Source organism: Haliotis rubra, unplaced genomic scaffold (assembly GCF_003918875.1).
Source record: "Haliotis rubra isolate DU_JTF1 unplaced genomic scaffold, ASM391887v1 Scf109, whole genome shotgun sequence".
NCBI lineage: Eukaryota > Metazoa > Mollusca > Gastropoda > Lepetellida > Haliotidae > Haliotis > Haliotis rubra.
In genome coordinates, this window is record NW_025764992.1 from 195536 (window position 1) to 207534 (window position 11999).

Here is an 11999-nt window from a genome sequence, read left to right on the forward strand (position 1 = left end):
TATGTACACATTTATGTTACCGGCTTTCACTGCTTTCACTGCTATAGTCCTGTGATGGAGAATATTGGTTTGTTGATTTTTGAAGAGCTATTTCGAAAGGCAAGATTTTGTGTCAAATTTTTCAACACAGCCCTAGTTCTCCTATATTTTGTGTACTGTTACTAACGCATGCATGTCATTACATGTCATAAATCACGATTCAATCTCACTAAACATTGCATAACACTATAGATCATGTCGACTGTAAACACCATGTCTCTGTTTGTATCTAGACAACATACCACCATAGAACAAATCAATTCATTGGACATCAACAGTCAAGGAATGTGCACAGTTAGTAGTTACCGGTGCCTGTCCGTGTCTTCAGCGTGTCAGGAAATGTCTGACCCAGGTTGTCATGGTTACCATCCTTGCTGCCATCAAATGGCACGCTGGCCTTTGGAGAGGTGGTGGTGTTGAGGGTGGAGTCAAGGGAGTCAAGAAGCGAAACTGCAGGGGAAGACACATTACACGAGATATACAGCATGTAAAGCATGTGGAGATGGTGGTTGGTGACAGCTGTCTAATATTTATCATCAGATTCACTGACTGCATTGTATACACTTCCATGTGATCACATATCAACAAAGTTTATGACTTAAAAATGTCCCTACACTTCAGACCTGTAAAGATCCGGGTTAGAACTGATCTTCAGTAATGCATGCTTGTCGTAAGAGGCGACTAACGGGATGGGGTGGTCAGGCTCGCTGACTTGGTTGACATATGTCATCGGTTCACAATTGCGAAGATCGAAGCTCATGCTGTTGATCACTGGATTGTCTGGACTCGATTATTTACAGACTGCCATATAGCTGGAATATTGCTGAGTGCGTCATAAAACTTAACTCACTCACTCACTCTACACATCAGTTTGAATACCAAGCGATCAGCAACATACCTTTGGACAGCATACTGGGCTTTTGTTGTGATGAGTCCTGGAATTGGGGAAAAGACAAAGCTTATCACAACTGGTATAACAATTATTAGAATCTGTCTCAACACATGACAGTAATCTCAATGATCATGACAATGTAATCTCATTAATCATTATCACCTTTAGATAATTGTTAAACAAACTATGATCAAGTAAACTTGACAAAGTACAATTTATAAACTAGACAAACATCTGTTACGACTCAACCATTATTGTAACTGTAAGAATCATAGCAATGTACCTCAGCAATGATAACTTGTAACAACAGATGCATTCATCTTAACAAGCATGACAATGTCTCCCAACAAGCATGATAATGTCTGCCAACAAGCATGGCAATGTCTCCCAACAAGCATGACAATGTCTGCCAACAAGCATGGTAATGTCTCCCAACAAGCATGACAATGTCTGCCAACAAGCATGGTAATGTCTCCCAACAAGCATGACAATGTCTGCCAACAAGCATGGTAATGTCTCCCAACAAGCATGACAATGTCTCCCAACAAGCATGGTAATGTCTCCCAACAAGCATGACAATGTCTGCCAACAAGCATGGTAATGTCTCCCAACGAGCATGACACTTTCTGCCAACAAGCACGGTAATGTCTCCCAACAAGCATGGCAATGTCTCCCAACAAGCAGGACAATGTCTCCCAACAAGCATGACAATGACTCCCAACAAGCATTGTAATGTCTCCCAACAAGCATGACAATGTCTCCAAACAAGCATGCAAATTGCAATGTCTCCCAACAAGCATGACAATGTCTCCCAACAAGCATGACAATGTCTCCCAATGAGCATGACAATGTCTCCCAACAAGCATGGCAATGTCTCCCAACAAGCATGACAATGTCTCCCAACAAGCATGGCAATGTCTCCCAACAAGCATGCAAATTGCAATGTCTCCCAACAAGCATGACAATGTCTCCCAACGAGCATAGCAATGTCTCCCAACAAGCATGGCAATGTCTCCCAACAAGCATGGTAATGTCTCCCAACAAGCATGACAATGTCTCCCAACAAGCATGGCAATGTCTCCCAACAAGCATGGCAATGTCTCCCAACAAGCATGGTAATGTCTCCCAACAAGCATGACAATGTCTCCCAACAAGCATGGCAATGTCTCCCAACAAGCATGGACAATGTCTCCCAACAAGCATGGCAATGTCTCCCAACAAGCATGGTAATGTCTCCCCAATGTCTCCCAACAAGCATGACAATGTCTCCCAACAAGCATGACAATGTCTCCCAACAAGCATGGCAATGTCTCCCCAACAAGGCAATGCAACAAGCATGCAATGTCTCCCAACAAGCATGACAATGTCTCCCAACGAGCATAGCAATGTCTCCCAACAAGCATGGCAATGTCTCCCAACAAGCATGTAAATTGCAATGTCTCCCAACAAGCATGGTAATGTCTCCCAACAAGCAAGACAATGTCTCCCAACAGGCATGACAATGTCTGCCAACAGGCATGACAATGTCTGCGAACAAGCATGACAATGTCTGCCAACAAGCATGGTAATGTCTCCCAACAAGCATGGTAATGTCTCCCAACGAGCATGACACTGTCTGCCAACAAGCATGGTAATGTCTCCCAACAAGCACGGTAATGTCTCCAAACAAGCATGGCAATGTCTCCCAACAAGCAGGACAATGTCTCCCAACAAGCATGACAATGACTCCCAACAAGCATTGTAATGTCTCCCAACAAGCATGACAATGTCTCCAAACAAGCATGCAAATTGCAATGTCTCCCAACAAGCATGACAATGTCTCCCAACAAGCATGACAATGTCTCCCAATGAGCATGACAATGTCTCCCAACAAGCATGGCAATGTCTCCCAACAAGCATGCAAATTGCAATGTCTCCCAACAAGCATGACAATGTCTCCCAACAAGCATAGCAATGTCTCCCAACAAGCATGACAATGTCTCCCAACAAGCATGCAAATTGCAATGTCTCCCAACAATCATGGTAAAGTCTCCCAACAAGCATGACAATGTCTCCCAACAAGCATGACAATGTCTCCCACGAGCATGGCAATGTCTCCCAACAAGCATGGCAATGTCTCCCAACAAGCATGGCAATGTCTCCCAACAAGCAGGACAATGTCTCCCAACAAGCATGGTAATGTCTCCCAATGAGCATGGCAATGTCTCCCAACAAGCATGACAATGTCTCCCAACAAGCATGCAACCTGCAATGTCTCCCAACAAGCATGACAATGTCTCCCAACAAGCATGGCAATGTCTCCCAACAAGCATGCAAATTGCAATGTCTCCCAACAAGCATGACAATGTCTCCCAACGAGCATAGCAATGTCTCCCAACAAGCATGGCAATGTCTCCCAACAAGCATGCAAATTGCAATGTCTCCCAACAAGCATGGTAAAGTCTCCCAACAAGCATGACAATGTCTCCCAACAAGCATGACAATGTCTCCCAACAAGCATGGTAATGTCTCCCAATGAGCATGGCAATGTCTCCAAACAAGCATGACAATGTTTCCCAACAAGCATGCAAATTGCAATGTCTCCCAACAAGCATGGCAATGTCTCCCAACAAGCATGACAATGTCTCCCAACAAGCATGACAATGTCTCCCAACAAGCATGGTAATGTCTCCCAATGAGCATGGCAATGTCTCCAAACAAGCATGACAATGTTTCCCAACAAGCATGCAAATTGCAATGTCTCCCAACAAGCATGGCAATGTCTCCCAACAAGCATGACAATGTCTCCCAACAAGCATGACAATGTCTCCCAACAAGCATGGTAATGTCTCCCAATGAGCATGGCAATGTCTCCAAACAAGCATGACAATGTTTCCCAACAAGCATGCAAATTGCAATGTCTCCCAACAAGCATGACAATGTCTCCCAACAAGCATGACAATGTCTCCCAATGAGCATGACAATGTCTCCCAACAAGCATGGCAATGTCTCCCAACAAGCATGGCAATGTCTCCCAACAAGCATGCAAATTGCAATGTCTCTCAACAAGCATGACAATGTCTCCCAACGAGCATAGCAATGTCTCCCAACAAGCATGGCAATGTCTCCCAACAAGCATGACAATGTCTCCCAACAAGCATGCAAACTGCAATGTCACTCAACAAGCATGGCAATGTCTCACAACAAGCATGACAATGTCTCCCAACGAGCATGGTAATGTCTCCCAACAAGCATGACAATGTCTCCCAACATGTCTCCTAACGAGCATGATAATGTTCTAGCATGGCAATGTCTCCCAACAAGCATGGCAATGTCTCCCAACAAGCATGACAATGTCTCCAAACAAGCATGGCAATGTCTTCCAACAAGCATGACAATGTCTAGCAACAAGCATGGCAATGTCTTCCAACAAGCATGGTAATGTCTCCAAACAAGCATGGCAATGTCTTCCAACAAGCATGACAATGTCTTCAAACAAGCATGGCAATGTCTTTCAACAAGCATGACAATGTCTAGCAACAAGCATCGCAATGTCTCCCAACAAGCATGGTAATGTCTCCCAACAAGCATGACAATGTCTACCAACACGCATGGCGATGTCTCTCAGGCATAACAGTGATTGAAGACTTACCCTCTCTGTTGGACCTCCCTGGCTACCAGACACCCTGGAGTTATCGTGCATGGCTGTATTGCGAGAGTCATCCACTTGAACACCAGCTAACTTTGGGGACAGTGTTGTTGCTGTTTGACTCAGATCACGGTTCAGTTGTCCGTAATCTATTGTACCATCAGTCTCTACCTCCTGCAACAAACAATGCCTGCTGTATCATTTGAAGTTCACCACAACTTGTGATCACAATATAGCACCTCTGTATGTCCACAAACTCATCAATGGAGGTAACTCACAACATCATACAATGTTTGTGAAGCCTGGATCAGCCACTGTTACCCATTATCTCACCAGCAGGGATTACTCACATTATAGAACCTCTGTTTATCTGCTAGTTCATCAAGGGTGTCCATGCCAAGTTTTTCTGGGCTGTCTTGTCGGTCAGTTAACATATCTGAAGAAGATGCATGCTATTATCGCAAGATACACAGGGACCATGCTCTAATACTTTCATAATTACCCGTCTGAAAATATAGTTGGTACAGTGGCCCATACTTTGTCTGGACAATCCCTTTGACTTATCATGTAAGTTTGTTTAAAGTGACATGACTTACAGAGTCACCTGTTACCATGGCGATCTGGCTTCATTCATAAATACAACTTACAATATCAATGGCAGGCCACCAATTAGACATACTGTCAAAGAAACATATTTAAATGATAATATACACCTAAAATTTGAAATACTACCAGCAAATTTATTGTATATATACAATAACAAGGTGTACAGGAAAAATAAACTATATTTTATGATCCTGTCCAGGAGGGTTGCAATAAATCTGTTGTAAATGTATATGGCAATAACAAGGTCTACAGGAAGTATGACAGCATATGCACACGCCTCACCTGCTGTGTAACTCTCTCGTGTTGTGTCCAGGCTGGAATCAAGGCCAACAATCCTACAAAGAACACATTATTAGGTACAAATGTTCAAGGTATTTGTCTTAAGCAATTACTGTTAAACTATCAAAAACTTTATGTAGTCCTGAAAACACACTCACCTGGCAGCTTCCCCTGCGTCATTCTCCTCGGACTTCTCCGATACTGAAACAAGATTACAAATTTTTCACCTAGCTACAAACTGTAAGGCCTTTCTCTTTCATCTGTTTACACTGTAAACATAGTATGAAATTATTTCTTTTTCCTGTTAGCTAAAGTTAACAACATGTATCATTATTGGACATGTCTAATGGTAAACAAGCTGACACAAATGACTCTTTCAACATGTTTAGTATCTCTGAAGAGCGAGTGAGTGAATTTAGTTTTATGCCTCCTTTAGCAATATTCCAGCAATATCACGGTGGTTGACACCAGAAATGGGCTTCACACATTGTACCCATGTGGGAAATTGAACCTGGGTCTTCGGTGTGATGAGCGAACGCGTTAACCACTAGGCTACCCCACCGCCCCATACCTCTGAAGAAGTAACTATGAGCAAATACACAGCACTGACAGAGTCATGTTGACAAATGAGATGAGATGAGGCATGGCTTCAAGTAAACAAGATGAGGATGTCAGGACCACAAGTATAAACCAGCATGTTCAACACAAGAAATCAGCTTCAGACTTTGTACCCATCCATGTATGATGGAGGGAAGTGAACTTGGGTCATTGACGTGACATCTGGGCTACTCCAGCCAACTGACCAGCATATGAACACCACACCATATTCATGTCATGTGTGTAATTAAGACCAACTTATAGTGAGGGTAATGTTTTTCGCTAAACATGATACACACTTACTGTCTTCCAAACTGTCTTTACTCATAGAAGCTTCTGTCCTCCCTCGACCAGCACGTTTTGGGGACACCTAAAGCAGAATACTTGTATTACCAATACCATTTAATAGTTTACATGTATTCATATTCTATTTTTATCATAAAATTTCATAACTGAAACTACCATGACTATGACAGTTTATAATTTTGGTTCTCCCAGGCACAAGGATGTTGATGAATAAGCTAAAACATATGTACACAAAAACTCACATCTTTCTTTCTAACATGTCTTCTCTTGTTTGGACTTCACTTTCACTTTCCCAACTCCGGCCTTCGTACCTTTCACTGACTTCTCAGATACTTTCTTTTTATCTGAACTCTTCTTTGTCTTCAGGAAACTCTTCCCACTCGATGTCAATCCTATAAGTGATAATACTCCTTAATAACACAAAGTAGTCAGCTATTAGAACTATGCATTGTAGTGTGGAGGATATAAGTCAAGCCTGTGTGTGGTGACTCACAAGCCATTTCTGCAAGTTTGGGTAGGCTTCAGTTCAAATCTGGACCTTTGAAAATGACACTCCAGTATACAATTTCTGAAATGAAGTTCTCATTTATCATGTAAGGTATCCTAACCTTACTATATATCATATCATTACAAAGCATCTAATTACAGTTAATACCATAATTATTAAATCAGGATAATGAGTATCATCTGGACTAATATATACTAAAACTGAAGCCAGAAAGGGACAGCAGATTCTTTAAATATTTTGACTGTCACAGATAAGATCACAGATTTTCTACAGTTACTCCATCTGACAGATAAATTCCATTCACACATCACTAGAGTTGTAATGATACTAATATTGATACAATGAAATCCTGGCAAGAGAAGCATTAGGTGCAACATGAGTCACAACATGATCTACAGTATGTCTATGTGATGATTTGATCACATGTTCTTTTGCATGTGAATCAAAACCCTGAATGAATGGTTATCAAATCTGAGAAATTTGTATCAGTTTATTTTGTGTTTATGGGGATACAATACTGTATCAAAAGTACAGAGAAACAGTATCCTGTGTATGACCTGAGCCAAGTTTCTTGTCTTGGTCATCATCATCCAGCCACCATGGCTTCACTTCCCTCTTCTTCCTCGCTTCAGCTATCTTGGCAGACTTCTTCTGCAAGGTCTCAAATGACTCATCTGACGAAACAGACTGAAAATGAAAAAGTTGGGTTTAACTTGAGTTGGGTTGAACAGGGTTGACTGACTGACTGACAGAGTTTGGTTTTACGCCACTTTTAGCAATATTCCAGCAACATCACGGCCGGGGACACCAGAAATGAGCTTCACACATTGTACCCATGTGGGGATTCGAACCTGGGTCTTCGGCGTGACGAGCCAACGCTTTAACCACTAGGCTACCCCACCGCCCCTGAACAGGGTTGAAGTCAAGGCATGTCAGCATATCGTTGAAGGGAAGACCAAGGTAAGACAGGCCAGACATTCATCCCTTCAGTGACACTGAAATAGCCTGGGCATCATGCTGCCAGAGAAAGGTTCTACTTCTAGGTAAATCTGATTTCAAGCAATTATTCGAAGTTCCTTGCATGACGAAGTGACACATACCTCCACAGACAGTTTTGCATGTATGTCAAAAATACTTATCCTGGTAAGCAACATTGTTAGACAGTGATTTAACATATTTAACTTGCAAAATTGTACATTATTGCAATAGACGACTAAACAGTAGTCAGATTTTGTCTTCACAAAGTATATGTTTTGACAGGCTCACTTTTTATCTTAAATTAACAAAAACAATGTTTGGGACATTAGCTTGATCAGCTGAAAATTGGAGAAGCTGATACTAAGTAATGTTTCCAGATACTGCAAAAATGCTTTGTAATTATCAGTCACATTTCAGTTTAATTACCTCCGTTTCCTTTCAAAATTGGTAGTATCATGAATATCAAAAGTGTTTCCTTACTACAATTAACATGGTTAGGGCATTATCACTGTATATTGTTCATCTAGCCAGTGAATCATCTGTTGAAAGGAAATTCAAATCAATAAAACACACTGTCCTGGGTATGAATGGCTAAACTATATATGTATCCTGTTGTAAATACATATGTGATTGATAAATCCATCATGTGTTTGTGTATTTATGAAATGCGGTGGATGAGCAGTTTATCAGATGGCAGTAAAATATCATGTCTTCAGTGTGGGGATGGTTCTTAGCTTTATTGCCATGTTCTTGCAAAACAGTCAATAAACAATGATTAAATAAAAGAGCATTATTTACATTACAATACGATAGAGTACTAAGTACCTAGTCAGAATTACCCTAAAAGGTTTTCAAAAAACATTAATCATATCTCACTATGCAGCCCTTGCCACCAATGTTTGTAAGTTCAAAGTTGTATATAATTGTTATCGTAAACAGTATCTAACCTCAGTACTATGACATGATCGTGTATAAGGCGTACCTGTTTCAGGAAAGCTTCAAACTGATCGTCTAATTCCTCCTTTGTGAATCTTCGTGACATGGTGAATCTATTTATTTTCTGATTTTATACGAAAATGTCAAAATCGTGAATTTCACAGCACAAAAGAGCTTGGTGAATTATTTCCATGAGTGAGTGTTTTAAATACGTTCCAGCTGAGTGTATCCCATGACTCCTTTACTATTTGACACAAAAGTTTGAAAATATATACAAGATTTTAACTCCAAACAATTCAACGAAACTAAAAATGTGTCGGTGCTTGTCTTAAACTTTCCGCCATTTTGAAACAAGCTTCCCAAAGCTCTAAGCGCTGTATATTATTGTGTATGCACAACATTGTCGAGGATGCGAGGCCTATGCAATGAAAAGAGCTTACATTGGTTGCTGGCAAGCCAAACTCCATGCACTGTCACAGGAAAGCGAACGTAGCACGCGGTGGAATAGAGTTTCTCTCTCAGTTTGTTCCTCCAATTTGGGTTGGCATTTTATGAAGAACAAAAAATACTGGAATAGAATGAGTGGACAATAACAAAAAAGCTGATTTTTATACAAACTGCATCATGAATGCATTGAAGTTCTTACTTCCTTAAAGGAATCAAAATGGTGGTTACCGAAGGGTCCATAAATGCCCTGATTATATTGAAATTATATCTGGATTTTGGATCTTGGATTTTGTTTTCTTGGAAATATATGCTCGAATGTTTTAAAAACCTATAAAATCAGCACATCAGATATGCCACTAATACATAGTATGATCGGGGGGGGGGTGGGGAGGGGAGAGATGTTCGGTGTGTGAGCAGGGTGCGCCCCCTCCCAATCTAGCTACAAACTACACATAAACTCTCGTAAAATGTGAAAATGAAGTTTGCACCCACCCCACCCACCCTTTCTCAAGAGTATGCACACACACCCTCAAAACATCTGTATCCGCCCATGTATTACCATTATGCTTGTAGTCTGATGGAGTTACTTTGACAGATCAGTAAATTAGGCCACTACCACCTCACAATATATTATTATTATTTTAGCCCACTAAATTGGAAATAGGAAGAAGGAATTTAAATTATTTTATATCACAATAAGCAGCAAATGTGGTGTCTCCTTAAACAGATTACTTCGAAAGTAAAGCATACTGTCAAATATCGATACCTTTTCACATTTACGTTCGTTTGTAGACGAGGTAATGATATGAGTATGATGAAAATACAAGTCCTTTGCAGAATCTTAAAAACCAAAACTAAATTTATTGTGGCCGAAAAAAGCGTCATTTATGGCATGATGACTAAGCTTACTAACAGTGAATGGGTTACACAGGTGCCTGAACAAACCATCTCAAACACACGGGTACCTGAACAAACCATCTCAAACACACGGGTACCTGGACGAACCATCTCAAACACACAGGTACCTGAACAAACCATCTCAAACACACGGGTACCTGAACAAACCATCTCAAACACACGGGTACCTGGACGAACCATCTCAAACACACAGGTACCTGAACAAACCATCTCAAACACACGGGTACCTGTACAAACCATCTCAAACACACAGGTACCTGAACAAACCATCTCAAACACACGGGTATCTGAACAAAAGCCATCTCAAACACACGGGTGAAGAAACCCTGAAGAAACCAACTCAAACACACGGGTACCTGAACAATTAAACCATCTCAAACACACGGGTACCTGAACAAACCAACTCAAACACACAGGTACCTGTACAATCAAACCATCTCAAACACATGGGTACCTGAACAAACCATCTCAAACACACAGGTGCCTGAACAAACCATCTCAAACACACAGGTGCCTGAACAAACCATCTCAAACACACAGGTGCCTGAACAAACCATCTCAAACACACAGGTGCCTGGACAAACCATCAAACACACAGGTGCCTGGACAAACCATCTCAAACACACGGGTGCCTGGACAAACCATCTAAAACACACAGGTACCTGGACAAACCATCTCAAACACACAGGTGCCTGGACAAACCATCTCAAACACACGGGTACCTGAACAAACCATCTCAAACACACAGGTACCTGGACAAACCATCTCAAACACACGGGTGCCTGGACAAACCAACTCAAACACACAGGTACCTGAACAAACCATCTCAAACACACAGGTACCTGAACAAACCATCTCAAACACACAGGTACCTGACAAACCAACTCAAACACACAGGTGCCTGGACAAACCATCTCAAACACACGGGTACCTGAACAAACCATCTCAAACACACAGGTACCTGAACAAACCATCTCAAACACACAGGTACCTGAACAAACCATCTCAAACACACAGGTACCTGAACAAACCATCTCAAAACACACGGGTATCTGAACAAACAAACTCAAACACACAGGTACCTGGACAAACAAACTCAAACACACGGGTACCTGAACAAACCATCTCAAACACACAGGTACCTGAACAAATCATCTCAAACACACAGGTACCTGGACAAACCATCTCAAACACACGGGTACCTGAACAAACCATCTCAAACACACAGGTACCTGGACAAACCATCTCAAACACACGGGTGCCTGAACAAACCATCTCAAACACACGGGTATCTGAACAAACCATCTCAAACACACAGGTGCCTGGACAAACCAACTCAAACACACGGGTATCTCAACAAACTATCTAAAAAACACGGGATCCCAAACAGACAAACGCCAGTAAAGAACAACACAAACACATTTATCTCTCCCTGTATCTACAAAGAATGAGTGAGTTTACTTTTACGCCGCACTCGGCAATATTCCAGCTATATGGCGGCGGTCTGTAAATAATCGAGTCTACACCAGACAATCCAGTGATCAACAGCATGAACATCTACCTACGCAAATAGGATACGATGACATGTGTCAACCAAGTCAACGAGCCTGACCACTGGATCCCGTTAGTCGCCTCTTACGAGTATCGATCGACAGGCGCTTAACTGACATGTGGAAGCACACTTTTAAAATGCCTTTGACACGTTTAAATATCTATGGAACAAAATCAGAAACATGTGTTGATGTTAACTTGTAGTTTGACAGTAACCAGTATTTTATACCGGTTCGTCTTTTGTTACAAAACAAGGCCAGAACGGCTTAATTTTTAGTGGTATGTTCGCGGTTACTTCTTCGTGCTAACTTACC

General features: G+C 41.5%; 1 protein-coding gene across 1 annotated transcript in view; it reads right to left on the reverse strand.

Moving 5' to 3' along the window:
• The window catches only part of LOC124282985 (centrosomal protein of 162 kDa-like), a 40856-nt gene extending 31733 nt beyond the window's left edge, over nt 1-9123 (reverse strand). The window contains exons 1-11 of the mRNA XM_046719032.1: nt 8816-9123; nt 7413-7542; nt 6605-6739; nt 6504-6508; nt 6345-6411; nt 5603-5645; nt 5448-5500; nt 4910-4995; nt 4563-4733; nt 938-974; nt 346-489 (exon numbers count right to left, since the gene is read on the reverse strand). Of these exons, the coding sequence (XP_046574988.1) occupies nt 346-489; nt 938-974; nt 4563-4733; nt 4910-4995; nt 5448-5500; nt 5603-5645; nt 6345-6411; nt 6504-6508; nt 6605-6739; nt 7413-7542; nt 8816-8875 (931 nt within the window). The 5' untranslated portion in view covers nt 8876-9123. The remainder of the gene's footprint in view (nt 1-345; nt 490-937; nt 975-4562; nt 4734-4909; nt 4996-5447; nt 5501-5602; nt 5646-6344; nt 6412-6503; nt 6509-6604; nt 6740-7412; nt 7543-8815) is intronic.
• Nucleotides 9124-11999: the final 2876 nt, after the last annotated feature.